This window comes from Trematomus bernacchii, unplaced genomic scaffold (genome assembly GCF_902827165.1).
Source record: "Trematomus bernacchii unplaced genomic scaffold, fTreBer1.1, whole genome shotgun sequence".
NCBI lineage: Eukaryota > Metazoa > Chordata > Actinopteri > Perciformes > Nototheniidae > Trematomus > Trematomus bernacchii.
Genome location: NW_022987807.1, coordinates 625,495 through 646,414, shown reverse-complemented (window position 1 = coordinate 646,414; position 20,920 = coordinate 625,495). Strand labels below are relative to the sequence as shown.

Sequence of the window (20,920 nt, the reverse complement as noted above, 5' to 3'; positions counted from 1 at the left end):
TGGGTCCAAATCAAAGACAGACAAGCCTGCGGAGAGGAAACGCCGAGCTAGCTTCCGAGCTCATTAAAAGCTCCTCTGAAGGCGCGGCGGGTTTTAATGTCTGACACTCAGAGAGGCATTTTGGTCGCTTTACGGCCTTGTAAAAATAAAGGAAAAGTAAAAACTCAAAATCTGCGCCCTTGTTATTTACGGTTCCTGTCACAGCTTTTATGGTAAACAGCTTTGGCAAATGAAAGTTTTAATAGTTCATCTTATAAAAATTATATATATATTTGTCCAAAGGGGGGGGGGGGGGGGGGGGGTAGAAGTCGCAAAGGAAGCCGAGGGAAGGAAAGACACTCATTTGGCAGCTGCTGGAGGGTGTTAAACAATACACATATATAGAGGCTTCATCATTTCATTAATGGCAACCATTCGCTATGGATTGTTGAAATGACATGGGGATAAAATAAAAAAGAGAGAGAAAGAGACAACTGGACTTTGCTATTTCATTAAAATACAGTAAAACAACCACAACATAATCATCATTACTGCCGCCTCTCTAAACACCAAGAGAGAAGAAGAGGGGAGGAAGGAAAGGGAAAACAGTTACGTTATTACATACGTTCAATTAAAAGGAAAAAAAGACATTAACAGCATTCTTAAATCCCATCGTAACAAAACAACCAGAGACGGAGGGTGGGTGTGTGAGGGGGGGTGTGTGTATGTACATCATGAGCTACATAATGCCCAGCATGAGTGAGATGAGGGAAATCGCCTCTTTCATCTTCAAAGAGAGGGCTGTATATAATTCCTACCATGTCAGGAATGAGCAGCACACCAGATAACGTAGCATGTGTGCAGCTAAAGACCGGTCGCTATACTTATCTGAGACTGTGCCATAAATACAAGAGCTTTGATTTCTAATGAACAGGATGGGGGTAATCTTGCTGAGGGTAGGGGGGGGGGGGGGGGGGGGGCCTTAATGGGACCACAGACTCTTAATCAGAGGTCATGACATGATGGATTAGATCCATTAGACTAATGCTGAAAAGTTACCAATGGAGGCCCCGTCTGAATCGGCTGTCAGAGATAGCTGTGCATTTCAAATGATGGATGGATAGTCATAACCTTTTTTTCCCTTCTGCCCTGTACTAATCTGCTAGTGTTTGACCCCCCTCCCTCCCAGACGTCAAAGCAAGGAAGCAATTACAAACATTATCAAAACATTTTTGCAGTGATGTCACCCCCCCCTTCATCCACAATGAGGTCATTTGACCCAATGCATCCTGCAAGTGTGGTTGCCATATGCGCAACACACACACACACACACACACACAACACACACACACACACACACACACACACACACACACACACACCACACACACAACACACACACACACACACACACAACACACACAACACACACACACTCACACACACACACACCCACACACACACACACACCACACACACACCACACACCACACACACACACACACACACCACACACACACACACACACACAACTTTTGACAGGGCCTTTGTTGCTCTCTTGTGAACGGGGAAATGAAAACATTGAAAAGCATTAAAACATGTCCATATGCAAACAATTGAAAAGGCTGCCTTCAGGCAATTCCCCTTTTTTTGATCCTCCGAAAATACTGAACTAAAAGCCAATGTCAAAAGTTTAAAATGGGGGTGAATATTTTAAATAAAATGTGGTTTGACATGTCTGAAAATGGTCTCTTTGAAAGTAATGCAAACTGTGAATGTACAGTTAGTATGAAATGTGTTTTTAAATACGGATCAGGAAGTTGCAAACCAAGTATGCATGTGTTTGGCTGGGTTTAACTTAGCGACAGCTAGCATGTATGTGGACGAACTTAAAGTGTGTGTGTGTGTGTGTGTGTGTGTGTGTGTGTGTGTGTGTGTGTGTGTGTGTGTGTGTGTGTGTGAGAGTGTGAGTGTGTGTGTGAGAGTGTGAGTGTGTGTGTGTTTGTGTGAGAGTGTGAGTGTGTGTTTGTATAGGAAGGTGGCAGCCAGTAGGTACAATCCGCCTTTTTTTGTGAAACAGATTTGATGTTGCTAGACTTTCCATCACATTTCAGATTCAAGCAGCAGGACAGTAGGCGGAAATAAAAAATCAACATTCGAACTGAATGAGTTTCCTATTTTTTTCAGGGCGGGGGTGGGAGGGGTTTCTGCATCTACGGGACGTATCTGTGAATTTTGGGGTAAAGAAAAAAGGGAGTAGTTGATTGCAGAGGGGATTGGAACAGGGGGCAGGTTTGGTTGGTGGTCGGGGTTTTAAGGGAGTTGTTTAATTTAATTTTTACTTATCCTCACATTTCTGGCTTGCGTACGCACCATGGGGGGTGCGGTGGGCGGGGTGAGGATGGCGGCCGGGGGCAGACTGGCGGGAAAGGGCGTGAAGGTGTGCTGGTGGGTGTGTTGGTGCTGGTGCATGTGCTGATGTTGGTGAAACTCGGCCCTCAGGAGCGACGCGGGGGCCAGCGGAGAGGCGGACGGCCCCCGGCCCCGCTCTGAACTCTGAACCAGGAAGCGGTTGTTCAGCTCCTGCCTCAGGAGGTCACGCTCTGTAAGAAAGGAGAGCGAGGAAAACCAAAAAAAAAAATAAAGAAATAAAAGGGGGTGGGGGAAGGGGGGGACACAAGGGAAGAAAAAGAGGCACGGGCGCCGCGTCAGTTTTCACAACAAGGGAAGAAGAGAAAATAGTCACCTGGCATTCTCTGTTTCTCCAGCTCATGCTGTGAGGGTTTTCTACGTGGGGACTCATTGGTGGTGGTAAGAGAGTTGCCTGTGACAATGTGCCAATCAGAATCCCCGAATGAGGCTGGCAATACATGATAGGTTGGTTGAATGATATCAACAGGCTGGTATCTAAAGACAAGAGAGAACCAAGAGTCATCCCAGCAGAAAACACACACACTCTGTCCCTCTACTAGCATACTTATTACATATTTTTGGACACAGCCATCATCGCTGGAGGTTTTTTTTTCCTTCTGTTTTGCAGCATGTTTTGGTGAAATTGTTAAACGTATTATCAAATCGTTATAAATCACATATTGTTGGCAAGCGAAAAACATAATTCTGGTTGTTGGGGTGGCATCAGATTGCAGACTAAGTGCACCGTTTTTCAACTGCTGACTGGTAAAGTGCTGCTTTCAGATGTCTCCAGCTGTGATGATTGTCCAGTTGCTAGCTGACATTTTTCCAGTATAGCATCCAAGCCGACGTACAGTGACCTCATCACCTCTCTAAAATTACTAAGCTTCTATAAAGACAGTCCATCTTAGAAATTGAAGTATGCTCTCCTCCAGAGAAAATAAGGCAGATGTTAAAGCATGTTACTTGTGGGAGAGGCAGCTGAGGATTGCTTTTTAAATTACATCTGATTTATTTCCATTTTGTCCTGCATAAGTGTGGTGCCATCTTTCAAATGAGTCATGAGGTTATTTGGGGGATCTGAAGTTGCTAGACTGCTTTCATGACATTTCCAGAGTCACTTTTTAGGAACAAGTTCTTCAACTGGCTTACTTTCTTGCAAGGAGCTTTAGTATTTCATGTTATGTGTATTTCATTTTATTATTCACTCTGCATAGGCCCCTTGAAAAGGATTTGATAAAACTGTGATCTGGAAAGCTTAATGAAAGCTATCTTTTCATCACAAGACAAAGGCAGTGGATAAAATATGTAGTCTTTTTACAATGAACTACATCAATGTAACAAGCCTTTTCAGTTCCATGTATAAAAGCAGAGAGGAAATAAACATACATGCGAATTGGAAAAATGTAGAGTATTAAAGGATAAATAGGTAAAGAGATGTAATAAATGGGCACTTACCATATCAGCAAATCATATAAGAACACTTACTAGACTAGTTTGAACACCATATAAACCATAGTGTGTCATTAGCTAATTATTACAGGATGAATACTAGATCTTAGGGCTGTGCAATTAATCGTATTTTAATCGCAATTACGATTTTGGCCTGCCACAATTACGAAAACAACATAATCGAAAAAAACCATTATTTTGCTTTGCTTGGTTGTGACAGTGCACTGCAACATATTTGATCTCATTTATTTGTATTTATCATATTTATATATGTTTAGTAGCTTGTTGAAGTGCGCTCCAAAATATTTGTTGATCTTGTTTATTGGTATTTATTATTTTGATATTATTTATTTAAATGTAAATATAAATGTATCATTTATTTTATTTATTGTTTTTTCAGTTGAATTATACATTCAGGGTAATCAACAGTTATAAGATACTGTTGAAATTATTATTTGTATTTTTTTTAAAGTTCAATAAATTGATGTTTTCAAAGTCAATGAATAATCATATTTAATAATCGTGATATCAATTATTGACCAAAAATAATCGTGATTATGATTTTTGCCATAATCGCACAGCCCTACTAGATCTCCACCCATTGGTACTTTATATAATATAAAGCACACCCTGGAATATCAAGGGGGCATTTCACTTTGTTACAAACACCTATTTTACATCAGCATTTTGAAGATGCAGCTAAATGTGTTATGATAACACTTAAAATAATACAATACTACTGCTGGCAAAAAAAAGCCAATGTTGGTTATCAAGCTGCTATATATCCTACGAGTTGTGCTTATGAATCTTAATGAAAAAGAAACTACTTCTCCCAGAGTTCAAAGAAAGGCAAAATAGTCAACAAGATATTGACCAGCTAAAACACTACTATAGCTCCTGAGTTCATCAAAGCGGTGGGATTTGTTTAATTTGTGTTCGACTATGAGTTTGTGTCTGAACTGGAGCTACTGTATACCCTGTGAGATGCGGGGCTTTACCTGGGTAGGGGGTGCCGGCGGGGTGGCCGGGCACTAAGCTGTTGGTCGGTAGGGTTGGTGGCGGAAGTGAGGCTGGGGTTGCAAACATGGCCGGATGGCGATGGGCTGGGCTCCGTAGGGAGGAATAGTGCGAGGTAGAGAGGTTCGCTATAGAAAGAGGCAGGGCGGAGGCGGAGGAGGGGAGCCCGCTGACGTGGTGGTGAGGTTGGGGGGGCAGGTGCTGCTGGGGGAGACCCAACGGACTGCTGCTGTGGCTGCAGAGACACAAGGGGGAAGGATACATTTCTCTGTTAAAATAATGAACATATTGTTTTGGTTTTAGGGTGCTTTTTTCCGTTGTTGCTATGGCTGCAGAGATTCAAGGCTTTTATCGTCATTTGTACACAAGATATTCCCAGAGATATTGAAGTGACTGTTATTTTGTATATACTGATTGTTGTGCTTTTATTCATGTCTTAATGTGTGCATATGTATAAATGTGTCTGTTGATTGTGTATATATAGGATATACATATTTTTATATGTATTTGTATTTTTGTGTATTCGGGATTGTGGGAAACGGTATTTTGATCTCTCTGTCTGTACACACAAACTGAAATATTGACAATAAAGTTGACTTTGACTAAAGTTTAGATGTGTCGATGAAAATCTTAGGTCACAGGCTCTTCCAACAGCGCAACACAATAAAACAGATAAAATACAAGGGGGAAAATACATTTCTCAGTTAACATAATGAAGATATTGTTTTTGTTTTATTCACACAGAAGTACAGAACTTGTGCAGCGTGTTTATTTGCAATATGTTTTTGTACATTTGTTGGAAATATCGTTCACTTCAGCTGAGAATCCGTCTGACTCTCTGCTCTGACATCATAAGAATTATTTTCCAATAAACCTCCTGACACTGAAATAAAAGCAGGGGAGTGTGACTGTGCCGTGTGTTCAGGAGCGTTGCTCAATGAAAAACAGTAAATCTGACGGCTGGTTATTACGAGTTTACAAGTGTCAGGAAAATCAATATCCGCATGAAAACAGCAGTCGATATTGTGTAGGATCGTACAGTATCTTGTCGCAACAGACTAAATTATAGTCATTTGGAAATTGCTGCAGTTCATTTTATCCACTAGACTGGCAGGAAGAAAATAATAGGAGAGTGGTGATGTAACACTGTGATGAGGTACAGAAGTAAAAGTGAACACATGTCGCTTGATACCGAATATCTGCTCCCTTACTGAGTTACTAGTGATTGGATTAGATCGACTTTATTCATCCTACATTGGGAAATGTAGTTGCAGCACCATGTTTACAAAGCATTGCACGAGTACAAATTATAATAAATACAAAAGAAATACAATATTTAGTAACCATATACATCAATAGAAATCTAAATATCTAGAGTATCTTTAGAATACATTATATATAAATACAGAATTAGTTAGCCCTGTTTCCAAAGTGCTGTATCTCTGTCTGTTACTTTAGATGAAAATAAGGAGCCCCTCCCCACGCCCCTCTGAGAGATATTTGGTTAAAAAGAACTCAATGGTGCTCTAGGAGGAGATTCAGGTGATAAGGTGGGGGGGGGGGGGTTACCTTGGTTGGTGATTGGCTAATGGTTACACAAGACAAAAAAACATGACATCATAAAGTGGCCAAAATCTGATCAGCTCATTTTCAGACAGGTTTGTATATAAATGGATCAGGACAAAAAAGAGAGAGAATCTTTGTTCCTGAAACTTTCAGAGTCTCTTTACACAGAGGGGACACATGTTGATGTAGAAGAGACATGAAGAAGAGGGGACACATGTTGATGTAGAAGAGACATGAAGAAGAGGGGACACATGTTGATGTAGAAGAGACATGAAGAAGAGGGGACACATGTTGATGTAGAAGAGACATGAAGAAGAGGGGATTTGGGACACATGTTGATGTAGAAGAGACATGAAGAAGAGGGGACACATGTTGATGTAGAAGAGACATGAAGAAGAGGGGACACATGTTGATGTAGAAGAGACATGAAGAAGAGGGGACACATGTTGATGTAGAAGAGACATGAAGAAGAGGGGACACATGTTGATGTAGAAGAGACATGAAGAAGAGGGGACACATGTTGATGTAGAAGAGACATGAAGAAGAGGGGACACATGTTGATGTAGAAGAGATCGGAAGAGACATGAAGAAGACATGAGAGAGGGGACACATGTTGATGTAGAAGAGACATAAGAAGAGGGGACACATGTTTGATGTAGAAGAGACATGAAGAAGAGGGGACACATGTTGATGTAGAAGAGACATGAAGAAGAGGGGACACATGTTGATGTAGAAGAGACATGAAAGAAGAGGGGACACATGTTGATGTAGAAGAGACATGAAGAAGAGGGGACACATGTTGATGTAGAAGAGACATGAAGAAGAGGGGACACATGTTGATGTAGAAGAGACATGAAGAAGAGGGGACACATGTTGATGTAGAAAAGACATGAAGAAGTGGATTTTGCATAATAGGTGCCCTTTAAATGAAATGTGAGAGCGTACCTGAGGTCGTGCAGGCTGCTGTACTGCAGCGGGTGGTGCACCTGGCTGATTATCGGCCGTGCATGGTGCTGCGGGGGCGGCAGAACCCGGGGGTCCTGGTGAAAGTGTGGGTGAGACTGAGGGTGGAGCTGAGGGTGGGGTGGTGCCCTCAGCAGGGGGGGGGTGGGGAGAGGGGGCGGAGCTTGGAGCTCCCTCTTGGCGCTGAGAGGAGGCGGGCTGGGCAGGAACGACCTAATTTGAAGACAAGGCAATTCAAGGTGCATTACAAAAATGAAAGACATTAAGAGCATTAAGAAACATTATAAAATGGCATGTAAAAACACTCATTTAAAAGCAAAGACAATAAAACATGAATAACAAGGTTCAAGTGTTTCATGCTAAACAAACCCCCCTTTTGAACATTTTAATCTGCAACCCAATATTCAGAAAATTCAACGGATCCTGGCCATATTTGTGTAGCATATACAATTAATTTGCTCCCAGACATTCATGTAGCTTGCTAGTTTTGGACCCCACCTGTACCTAGGGGGCTCTGGGGCGGCCGCGGCCGGGGAGCCCGTGGGCGCCGAGGCGGGGGTGGGACTGGGCACCGGGGGGGTGAAGGGACCCGCTCTGATGCTCTGCTCCTGGCTGCGCTGGAGCCCCGAGACTTTGGCTGCGCTGCAAGGCTTCGACTCCGGACACTCATTCGTCGGCACACCTGAGGAGAGAAGAAGAGCAACGTGTGAGAAGAATATTTACAAACCTGTGTTCATCTGATGGGGTACATTATAGATCGGCCATCTTAGATGCTGAACCATTTCCTGTTTTGATTCAAAAGCATAGCATAGCTTTGCTTGTGTGTAAAAATGACGTCATTTGATAATAGTGATACCTCTATATAGATAATTATGCACATCAGCTAAAAGCTTATTCCATCTTAACTTATCTTGGTTCCCAAACAACGATACAATACGATATGTTTTGATTCTATACGATTATCCACGATACAATACGATACGATATGATACTTTATTATCAGATAAATTCTGAAATGTTCTTGCATCACAGCAGCTCTATTTGCAACTTAGTATTTAAGGCAAGACACAATGAAACAGACTTTTAAAATAACAACAAAATCACTGAGAACAATGTGTTCAGAGCCTTTTACCCAAATGTAATTCTAGGATTGACCGGTGCAGAAAAGAGCGAGTCAGTCTACTAAATTGTATGACCCTGTATCTCTGATTTGACGGTAAAAATGATTAAATGTTCAGTTTGTTTGCGTTTATAGACAATGTTGTTTTTAAAGAATTTCTCAAAAGTTCAATCTTTTATTTTGCGGCGCAGTTTTCACTTTGAAGCGGTTGACAAAGACTTGTACCATGAAGTATTTCAGTATTGATACACATGACAGGAGCATCATGGCTCTCAAATATAACAGCGTCCCAACGACTTCTACCCAAGGTTCCTCTTGTTTCCTTCTCCCTAGGTTCCATTAAGTGTTTAATCAGGTCATTTTCATGCTTGACTATAATCAGATGATCCAATTTCTTCCCGCGATCCAGTCAGTATGAATAAATCACAGCTAATTAAAGTTAAATGTCGGCCCCTATTCAGGGCTTTGCTGAGCACACAATCTGGCATGAAATAATTATGTTTCAATTGTGCTGTGAGGAGAGATCGTGGCCCGTTATCTTGGCCTCTCTACCCCTCCCTCCATGATCTTTCAGGGGATTTGGGAAACCACAGCAAAGCACTCTGAACCCCACCACTTTGTCTTCAGCATTCATCAGGGGCCCTTTCAGAAAGACAAGAAGCTTTTATAATCAGCATTCCAGCGAACAACGACTTTTCATACTTAGGCTGTTGCGATTTAATGACTGTAATTATATGCCATTGTAGCGGGTAAACCGAAAGTGGCAGAAAATGCAGCATCTCGACACCTTTCACACACAAAGGATCTCAAAGCCCTTATGAATCTTAATGAAAAGGAAAGAACATCTACTTCTCCTAGAGTTAAAACAAAGGCAAACTAGTCCACAAAGATATTGACGGCTAAGACACTACTAGAGCTTCTGAGTTCATCAAAGCGGAATGGAGTTTGATTCAAGCAGAAAATCAGAGAACGATGGAGACGTAGTGGTGTTAGATGAGGCTCTCTAAGCCGCGCTAATATACAGCTAAGATGCAGCAGTACTTCAGTCACAAGGCTTACTAGTGCCTCAATTAAAACATCTCCACGGGCCCTCTCCACGGCAACACAAAACCAGAAGAGCCGGGAGCCGCTGTCAAGCCAGTGAGAAGTCGACATGCAGCCCGCTAATGGAATATCCAGTCCTTATTAACGGCCTGCTTAATCTTTCAAGGATCCTAACACCCATAAAAAGACCAATAAAAAGGCAGGGCAGAGCTTTTTTTTATTTTTATTTGTTGAGCAAACCCCCCCTTACTCCCTTTACTCCTTGCGTTTTATGGGAGAACCGGGGCTGGCTAAGGTGTCACGATTTTCAAATGAATTCCTGGGGTCCGGGCGTATATATATATATATATATATATATAGACCTCCAGATTTATAGGGGTCTGGGATTTGGATTAAACTGTCAGAGAGAGAGAGAGAGAGAGAGCGAGAGAGAGAGAGAGAAAGAGAGAGAGAGAGAGAGAGAGAGAGAGAGAGAGAGAGAGAGAGAGAGAGAGAGAGAGGAAGACTGGAAGACTTGAAGGCACGGGCAGACAAACAGGCGATGAAGCAAATATCCACAGTCGAAATGTCGCCGTTGGGTGATGTTGCCGTGGCAACCTGTTCTTTTCTCAGACACAATGTGAGGCGAGTGATACAGAAAGGGGAAGTCTCTCAACGACCACTAGGAGAGGGAGAGAGAGAGAGAGAGAGGATTCTAATACTAATGCAGGAGAAAGCCGGGGCCACAGTGAGCGCCGGGTTATCTTAATGATGATTCTAATGGGCTCTAATGGAGGCAGGGAGATATCAGCGCAGACCAACACATCCCTCATTAAAATCATTCTGCAAGCCACACACACACACACACACACACACAGGATGGACACAAAGAGAAAGTTAAACATAATAGCTTCCACGTCATATTTGTAGAGAACGGCAGCACAAAGCCACGACAATCTGTCTAAATGTTTAGGAGAAAGCATGTCATTTTAATACTTTATTTGATCTGAACTGATGGCAATCTCCTAGGATGTATTTCAGTTATAATGCAGAGTTATGGTATGATAGCAGCGTGAGCTTCTTAAGGCAGCAAACTGTCCACACTTGGTGGTAGAAAACACTGTTCATCTTTCCTAATAGCCTGCTTTTTGCCTATTTTCTTTCAGCGGCAGCCATTTTGAATGCAAACCTGCATGCAGTGTTAAAAAGATGACAGGAATTCCTCTCTGACACATGTCACCTGGAGGCACAATCTCTATTTCATCAACAAACACTGTCCCCTCGCCGCAAAAAACTGTCAACCGGATTCAGAAGCGTTTCAACAAACTGCCAAACCCAGCTTTAGTTTTCCTCGGGATATAGAACACACTTCCCTCACAAATTGAGGAAAAAACAGGGGGGCGAGCCACAGGCAGTCGAGTGAAACAAACGCTGTACGAGTGTCTGAACCAAAAAAACGTGTTGTCCTGAAGCCCCGCAAAAACCTGAGCAGATGGTGTGAGGGAGTCAGTCAGTCAGACACACACACACACACACACACACACACACACACACACACACACACACACACACACACACACACACACACACACACACACACACACACACACACACACACACACACACACACACACACACACACACACACACACACCACACACACACACACACACACACACACACACACACACACACACAACACACACACACACACACACACACACACACACACACACACACACACACACACACACACACCTCCTGTTAGCTGGGTTAGTGCACCGGGGGGACAGGGACGTCCCCTCGGGGGTGTTGGCAGGTCTGCTCACCAGATGACATCTCATCCCAGTATTGATCTTTTTATAGCTGTTCCTGTGGCCATGCTTACTCAGGGGAATTGGGTTTTACCCCGTGCACACATGCCTGGGTTTGCAGTGATACAGGGTTGGGGGGGGGGGGGGGGGTGATGAGGGACACAGGGACTTGGGTAGCAGACGGACTCCCTGGCGATGACTGATGTGTACGGCAGGGAATCTGGGGGGTGAAAAAAGGTGTCGCTATACAGCTGTTTCAATATCCTTCACTTGTGACCCTGTTTGTCCCTATGGAACATCTGGAGAGATGGCACCAGTCTGGCCTCCAGCAGCCAGATGGAACGGTCTTCAATTGCTTTGGCCTTGAGCTGCTTGTAGTAGTCCTGGCTGGGTGTCATCGTCCAATAGACTTGAATGAAGGACAACATGGCTCCATGCTGTGACATCCGTCTGAGGCATGGTCTGTTGACACGTGTCATGTCAGGAAGACAATGCAGAAGCCCTGAAGGAGACCCTAAAATGCTTTGTGTGACAAAACTGCAGCCTTTCAAATGTTTTCCCTATGAAGCGTTAAAATATAATACACTACAAAAATAATAATAAATACAAGAGTTTACAGCATATTACTGCAAATATCTTCGTTTCATAATCGTTATATTTTTCACCTTGTCTTACAATTTATTTTCTCATTCTAACTAAAACCCTAGCAAACTAATGCCATGAATGCAAATAAGTGTGTCACACAAATGACCTGCTGGCTGCTGCCCTGATGCCAGTATATACAACAGCTAGGGAAATAGAACCTGTATGCAAAAAGCCCTTTTCAGATTAGATACGAGGGTATGCAAATTCTCCCTGTGACGAGGGGGGGGTTGGTGCTAAGAGAAGCTTAAAGCCACTGGGTGTTCTCATTTACTAGGCAAACACTGCGGTTCACTCCCTTCATAGCTCTGCCAAAGCATAAACAGTCAGGGCCCTGATAAAATAAGGACATGAACAGACAGATATGTAAATAGAGCGGCGTATCTGTTGAGAGACGTTGGAGGATGCAGAAGGTAGAATGAACGCCGCTTTGATCCGTCTCCCGCTGGCTGTGGTTGACAGAATATTCTGCGGCTGTAGACGGTTGAGCTCACAATGATTTTTTTTTTTTGTACCTCTCTAGACAAGCAATCTGCACAGAGCCGGGCTCAGCTCACGAGTGAGTGACTGTGGAAGATGGCTTTAACAGATACTGGCAGAAGGCAGGAAACCGCAGTCTTGCCAATCAACACTTCATTGCTGTGAGGTATTCTGTCGTAAAAAGAAAAAAAGGTGGGGTGATTTCAACAAAAATGATTTCGTACGAGAGGAACAGAAGGGGCTGCGCAGTGTCGAATCATTGTGCTAATAATAAAATCATAGGAGAAATTTGAAATGGCTTGCTTTCCCTCACACTGTTTAATCTGCCTCAAGCATCTCCAAGCTGGTAACGAGGAGAGCCAAGGCGACGTTTTTTTTGCAAATCACTCGGAAATGTTAATGGGCTGGTGGACGAGGAATAAGCTCAGAAAGCTAAGGAGAAGGGACAGCTGGCACGTCTCAATTATTTCACTGTCTCTTTGCTGCAGCTGACAAAAGGAGTGGATGGCAGCAGAATGGGAATGGGTGTTAAGCTGTAACATGTTTACAGTCAAAGCCCAGGAATAAATTGGGAACCCTAATGTTCATTTCAGATAGCTGGCAGCTCGAGGTACGGGACGAATCCGTTTTTTTCCTGAGCATTTCGGATCCCAATTCAAACACCAGCCATATGGCGCGGGACCTATATGCCATTCACCTCTCACGGTACATATGCCGGTGTTTGGGAAAGGGAGGTAATGACGTAGCGCACACTTTTAATTGGAGGAAAAGCAGGAGAGAGTTCAATCCAATCAACCAGACTTTAAGTATAATGCCCAATATCACAAATTACACATTTGTCTTCTGGGGGATGTGATTATAATGCCCCCCCCCTCTGTCCTCTGACTAGGATACACTTCCAATAAATGCCACATTTAATCAGAAAAAAATGAAGAAATCTTGGGAAGAGCAGCAGCTTAGGAATCCCTCTCCTACAAGGGACAAATGTGCATCGGATGTTGTGTATATGGATAACTAAAAGATCAGAAAATGACAAAAATGATAATGCAAAAGTGTATTGAAAAAGGTGGATCCAGGAGGATGTTCAGAATCTTCCAGGTGGAGCAAAAATAAAAATAAAATGTGACGTCCGACCAGACCAAAGCAACAGTTTAAAATGTTTTAATGTCATATACGGTTCAGCAGTGCACCAAAAGCAACCATCATTAACCCCTGGCTCAATATGCTGCTGAGAAGCCCCCGCCCCCCCTTCAATCAGAGGTCATGTGCTCAGCGACGTTCATCAGTTCCAGCTTCTTCTTATGACACCGCCGGGTCAGTCGAGGTCACTGCCACTGGGCTCTCTAAATAAAAGGGCGGACGTCTCGAAGCTTGCAACAGAAAAGCTCAAGTCTAATGGCTCCTGTGACAAAGCCCACCCTGCCGGACAGGAATTTGACCCCTTTCACTGTCACTGACCCACCCCCCCCCGACCCCGGTGACCGTTTCATACCCTGAGGATAGAGAAGGGAGATCTGGAGAGACTTCAATTAAATCAATCAAACTTTATATATATTGCCCAATATCACAAATTACACATTTGTCTTCAGGGGGATGTGTTATTGTCCTCTGACTAGGATACACTTCCAAATAAATGCCACATTCAACGGGGAAAATAGAAAAACCCTTGGGAAGAGCAACAGATTAGGAATCCCTCTCCTAGAATGGACACATGTGCATTAGATGTTGTACCAACCAGGAGGATGTTCAGAATCTTCCAGGTGCAGCAAAAACAATTTGTTGACGTCAGGCCGGACCAAAGCAACAGTTTAACATGTTTTATTGTCATATCTTGTCCATTGGTGCACCAAAAACAACCATCATTAATGGCTTAATGTGCTGCCAAGAAGCATGTGCATTAGATCTGAACTATAAGGGTGAGTTTTTGTGTCGAGCCTTCAGGAGTTATTTTGTGCAATGCTGCGAGCACTAGCCTTATCATTTCATTAATTAGCATGACACGCCTGCCTGATGGACCTGAACGCGGCGGCGGCAGCTGTCTCAATTGATTACAGCGGCGGACACGGTGCCGCAATTATCGAGGTGACTGGAGACAACGGCTGCCACTTCTAATAAAGGACTTAACTCCCGCTTCCCACATCACAGCACAGTGTGGCAGCCTCCCTGTGTCTCACACACCTTTAAGACCTTTTCAGACTCTCTCCATGGGCTGCAGAGGAGCTCAGTGTGGGCTGCAGCTCTGGAGCAGCGTGTCAGCTTTACTTAAGCTCGCATAACGCCCGAGCAGTATCACTTTGGTGCCCCACAGGAAAGCATCCCCTATTAGCCCACCAACGGGCTCGCAATCCACGGAAGAATGGGGAAGGAAAGGAGGTGGGAGAGAGAGAGAATGAGACACAAAGGCAGGCAGCTTTTGGCCAGGAAGCGTCAAGTCCGAGCAGAAATGGAGTGCTCAGCAATGTAAACAAAGGCAATGCTCATGTATGAACATGCTACAGCCCACATGCCTCTAAGTGGATATAATATTATCTTTCAGTGCCGTGCTGATTACCTCTCAATGGAAGGGAAATGGATGGGTGAAAATCCTTCAGCAAATCTTAAGTGGCATGACAGTGGGCTGAAAGAGCCTGCATGTTTTTCTTTCCTCCTCCTCCAGCTCCATTTTCACTCCCCACTCAGAGAGCAGAGCAACAATCGCAGGTTGACAGCTCCTAACCGGTCGCCATACCTCATTCACTGTTTTGACATATGCAGCATTTTAGTGCCGTGAAAGGGGAAGAGCCAACATATTTACCGACATATCGTGTTTCCTTAAGTGTTTGGCAGATACAAGGGTTTGTTATATGAGAATGACAAGCTGTGGTTTGGACTGAGACTCACCTGCTGCATGCAAATACAGCAGCCATTTTCATAACAACAAATGAAAGATACTGACAGACAGGAATGCTGAGGTAGTATTCGATATGTGGCAACGGATAAAAACAAATATCTCTTTATCAACAGCTGGCAGGGAACCAGGTCATCAATCAAACACACTTCTTCTTCATGTCATGTGTACAGGTACAGTAGAAGCATCCTGTTAGCACACCTGCTGATCAGGACTCAGGTTCTCAGTCATTCATAGCATGGCATTTAATTGCATCATGGAGAATACATAAATCAAAAACAGTCTATGTTGCCAAGATATTTGCAACAACTGCCTACACATACTATATTTAACCCTTGTGTTATGTTCACATTTTGGATTTGGACCATTGAGATAACATATGATTGAAGTTCACAAATACTATTCAATATATATTACATTGAAAGGGGCCCTATTCTGCTTTTTCCTTGCCCTGTAGTGTGTTATATAGGTTTTTGGCTAGCGCTCCAACATATTGTACGTGATAGGCTAAGGGGCGGGACATCTCTACGCTAAAATTATGATAAGTGTCGTCTTTTTTTGTATCAAGTTATCATTTATGGTTAAAAAAGGTACTATTCATGCATATCCATGACAAATGTTAAATAAGTGTAATCTTTTTGGTATCAATACATTCACATTTTCTTTGAAATGCTCTTTACAGAAAAGAAATCCAAGACTATATAGTTTCAGGTTTATATTTTTCTAAATATATTTTCTTTTAGCTCTTTCTTTCCAACTAAAATCACTCAACACATGCATGCTTATTGAAAACATGGTTTGACCTCTACAAATCTATTTTGAGTTCACTATTTTAAAAACTCTGTAACAAATTCTAGAGTATTTCTAAAAGCTCTGGAGTGAGTGTGAAATCTTCCCCCCAGGGAGTGGGAATGCAATAGGGTAAGATGTAAGAGGACTATTTGTCCAAAGATAGCACCCCAGTGTGCATTAAAGTGCTTGGGCTTAAGTTTCACATATCTGCGGTGCCCCAGGGATGCACACTGTCCGGTAAAGACACACTGATGTAATCGACGCCTCTTCTATAGGAGGATCCTGCTGCTGGTGCTGCTGGGTAATTAGGCTTACAGATGGAGACCCAGCAGCTGTTGAAGACTAGACTAGCTGCCATTTTCCCCCCTGTTAATGGCTACACGCCAGAAGTGCTGCGTTTCTTATGAGCTACAAGCTGTTTCTCTGCAACAGAAGAACCTCTTTTTTTCTTAACATGTCAAAGCTGATGACACACTTAGAGGACCGAGGTGGAGATGTTTGAAATAGCTCTCACACAGAGCTTAGTTAGACAAACACACACAAAAGCCTCTTCAAAATCTCTCCTCAAAACCACCATGGTGGGAGAAGAGTGACAATTGGAGGGTGTATCAGGTTCGCAAACATTTGCAGTCCTTCCTTGCAGCCCATTTATCATTCTTGATTAGAGAGAGAGCATGACAGAGAGAAGAGTGATGGACTGGGGTAAAAGAAGGAGAAGGAGGTTAGGTAATAAGGCAGAGGAGAAGCAGAGGGCAGGAAGGAGTGTCAGGTAAACTAATGGAGACAAGGCCCGGATCCTGACCTGTGGGGCTGCTGCTAACCTCAGACCCCCCTCTCCTCTACAGCCACACACACAGGCAGGTAGCAACACACCGACAGAAGAAGAGAGTCTGTAACTGGCCCCGTAGTGGACCAGGAACATTAATAAAAGCCTGCACGTTCGTAGGCCTGCCGCACTTCACTGTGGCGTTCCAATTGCGGCGAGTGCAGAATTGATTTGTTTGGAGTGTGAAGGCGGAGTGTCAGTGTGGGGAAATGTGTGAATGTGAGTACGTCTGCGAGAAAGGAGGGCGGGGGGGGGGGGGGGGAGGGGGGTGCACGGTGAAGCAGGAGCGAAATTGGAAGCAGAAACGAGCCAAATCGCTTGCGAGATGAAACAGACTATACGAGAAAAAAAACAAGACAACACATGGCCTCGGAAAAGTGTCGAGCAAGGCAGGCTGGCACAAAGGCAAAAGACGGAAAACAAACACACTCTTTCTTTCTGCTCGACATATTTCAGACTGCAGATGACGAAAACAACACTGGAAGAGTTAGAGGAATCAAAATCAAACCGCCGAGTGTGTCTGTCTGTTTCATGAATCCGTGTCGAAGCGGAGGCTACGCACCACATCAAACCCTGTCAATTCTCCTGAAAGCCGCCAGCAGCCAGCGCTTAGATTATTGTGTGCAGCTAAAAGGTAAGTGCTGGGAGTGTCACACTTGAGAGTGTGTTTTAAGCACCATAAAGTATCAAGACCCAGATGGCTCATCCTCCCTGAAATACATGTCCACTCTATCTGGGCTCCGGTGCCACCTGCTACCCGGATTAGGTGAGTGCTATGCCAAAACAGACACTAACAGACAGAGCCGCATCTGATAAGGAGCCCGGGACACTTCAGCGCTCGCCCCGCACTTAACAGCTGATGAGTCAATACCTGTATCATTAGAGGTAGCGATAGCCATATATAGATCTTTTCCATAAACACAGGGAGCCTGGATTTGATGTCATTTCTCAGAGTTAGGCTCCAACAGATGTGTTCTTTTTAAGATTTTGGACTGAGTCTGAAAATGACTGGTTTTGGTTGTGCGCCCGAAAATGTAATGTTCTACTATTACATTCATCCGCTGACAAAGGTAACGTTTTTAGATATTTCTCAGTGTAGCAGACTCAGGGCATAAGTCACCATTTTCTGTGGTTGTAAAATCATTAGAATCAAAACAAACTTATTTTTTTTAAGGCTTACATATACGGTAACAAAAAGTGACATTATTACCTTTCCAATTATATTAATAGAGTAACACATAACTTTGTGATTGATAACAAAAAAATGTTAATAAACAAGCTCACGTTAGGCTATGAAGGAGCATTAGCATGATCACATGACTTCACATCACCTAAGTGGCAAATATTAAGCTTGATTATGTTTATTAGTCTCATTAAGCCACTTGAACAACAAACGTTTTTATGACATATACAAGCTTAGAAAATTCAACCAGTGGGTTATTGACTGGCGTGTTTTATTTTGTAGAACAAAACGTGAAAATCTCTTAAGACCTTATTTCAGGCATCTAACTAAAAACACATTCAAAAAACAGTAAAATGCTAACTCATTTGGGTCGACCCATTCCTGCACCACTATACTATGATCCATGGGTCATGTGGCATTGGAGCAATTTCTCAGGCTCCTTCCCAAAGCAAACAGCATTGAAATCCCAGCCCTGCTGCTCACCTCTCAACACAGCAGCGCTAACCCAACAGCCATGCTCTGCTGAAAGGGGTTTTACAGCCAGTCAGAGGCCATTAGGGGCCCCCGCCACCAGGGCCCAGCGCAGGGAATTCACCGGTAGCCAAAAACAACAGCCAAACAGATGACCGCTTGAGTATTGGAAGAGACCACACTGTGCATTTCCCTTTCCCCCCCCCCCCCCCCCCCCCCCCCCCCCCCATGAAATATCCAAAATGCAGGCCACCACACAAATTACTGCCTGTGTGTTAACAAACAGTGGGACGATTAATAGCACTACTCGTCTTTACTGAAATACAGAACACCGGCAGTTTCTCAGCCGTGTGGGTCAGGTTACTGCTCTCACCAAGGTCAAGGCTCGATCACAAACTCTGCCAAACATGCTGTCCAAGCCCAAAGTATTGCTTTTAGATTGAGTGGCTATGATAAGACACTGACAGAAACATGGCCGCTGATATGCTGGGGCTGGAAAAGTATGCAGCTCAGAAATACTGAAAAAACACTATAAATGGACCACCCATCTGAAAATACTTGGAAAACACTTCATATGGTAGACTGATATTTCGGTTTGATTGGGGATCTCGTTTCCCCCGGGTTCATCTCCTTTCTCCCCACAATCCTCTCTGGCACATTCTTCTAATGCATGGACGTCCTTGTCCGTCATGGAATCTGAAGCATTTTTTACATCCGCTCTGTTCCTGGCGCTGGGTTTCTTTCCATCTTTACAAGCTTGTGTGAAGCGCTTCCCAAAATGTCCAATCCATTACAAGCATGTTTTGTAATATCCATCTAGGCTGACGACTGTCCGCCTGCCAACGATTGTACATTATCCAAGTGTCGTGTTTGGCCACTATCGCCTACCATCTGGCTTTGTCAATGAGCGTTACAGCCTCATCTGCAAACAACATTGGCTCCAAACTACTCAACACAGATGAGCTTAAAATGCACATAGCGGGGAACTGGGATCTTCAAACAAATGCGGGGCGGGGGGGGGGGGGGGGGGGGGGGGGGAAACCCACTCTCTCTGCCAGACTGACTGGAGCTTGGAATAAAGGATTACAAACAAGAAAACCTGCAAGTGATCACAGGCGACACGCTTTACATTTCAGGCCTGACAGCAGTGATAAGACGCTGGTCATGTATTCTCGCAAGTAAACAATGAAAATGCCTTCCACGCTGCAGCTGGCTGCGTCTCCATCGGAGGAGGAGGAGGAAGGGGATTAAGATTAGACAGAAGATGTGATGAGAGGCACTGCTCTCTAGAGTCGTCCGTCTAAATTCTTCCCCTTATCCTCTCTTAAAAACCACAAACAACAAAAAGGAGCCTGAAACCTTTTTAGCCAGCTTCCCTGTTGAGATGGGAGTCACTCTGGGTTTTATAAGTTGGTCAGCTAACTGCAGGGGCTCCACACTTCTCACTCACCTTTAAAGGGGCCCCATTATGCACATTTTCAGGTGTATATCAGTATGTAGTGTCTCTACTTTAAAGAGTCCTCTCCTGCTGATGTTCAGATGTATATCAGTATGTAGTGTCTCTACTTTAAAGAGTCCTCTCCTGCTGATGTTCAGGTGTATATCAGTATGTAGTGTCTCTACTTTAAAGAGTCCTCTCCTGATGATGTTCAGGTGTATATCAGTATGTAGTGTCTCTACTTTAAAGAGTCCTCTCCTGCTGATGTTCAGGTGTATATCAGTATGTAGTGTCTCTACTTTAAAGAGTCCTCTCCTGCTGATGTTCAGGTGTATATCAGTATGTAGTGTCTCTACTTTAAAGAGTCCTCTCCTGCTGATGTTCAGGTGTATATCAGTATGTAGTGTCTCTACTTTAAAGAGTCCTCTCCTGCTGATGTTCAGGTGTATATCAGTATGTAGTGTCTCTACTTTAAAGAGTCCTCTCCTGCTGATGTTCAGGTGTATATCAGTATGTAGTGTCTCTACTTTAAAGAGTCCTCTCCTGCTGATGTTCAGGTGTATATCAGTATGTTGTGTCTCTACTGGGACATGTCTCCATGCTTTAATGATCAAAAAGCTCTTTATTTCTCTCATACTGCCTGTGCTGCAGCACCTCTTTTCACCCTCTGTCTGAAACCAGAGCCCAGTCTGCTCTGATTGGCTAGCTGGCCGGCTCTGTTGTGATTGGTACTGAACTTAGCCTTTGCAGATTGCACAAACACACAATATAGGAGAGAGAAAACCTCTTTAAGACCTTGGTGTATAGTTAAGAAGGAACCCGAACACACACACTGCTAAGAAGCAGTTTGCTTAT

At 43.7% G+C, this 20,920-nt stretch overlaps 1 protein-coding gene across 1 annotated transcript in view; it reads right to left on the bottom strand.

The window, feature by feature from the left end:
• The window catches only part of fbrsl1 (fibrosin-like 1), a 349,747-nt gene that overhangs the window by 13,564 nt on the left and 315,263 nt on the right, over nucleotides 1-20,920 (bottom strand). Inside the window, 4 exon segments of the mRNA XM_034150862.1 lie at nucleotides 2,332-2,582; nucleotides 4,842-5,095; nucleotides 7,372-7,602; nucleotides 7,894-8,071. Coding sequence (XP_034006753.1) covers nucleotides 2,332-2,582; nucleotides 4,842-5,095; nucleotides 7,372-7,602; nucleotides 7,894-8,071 — 914 coding nt within the window.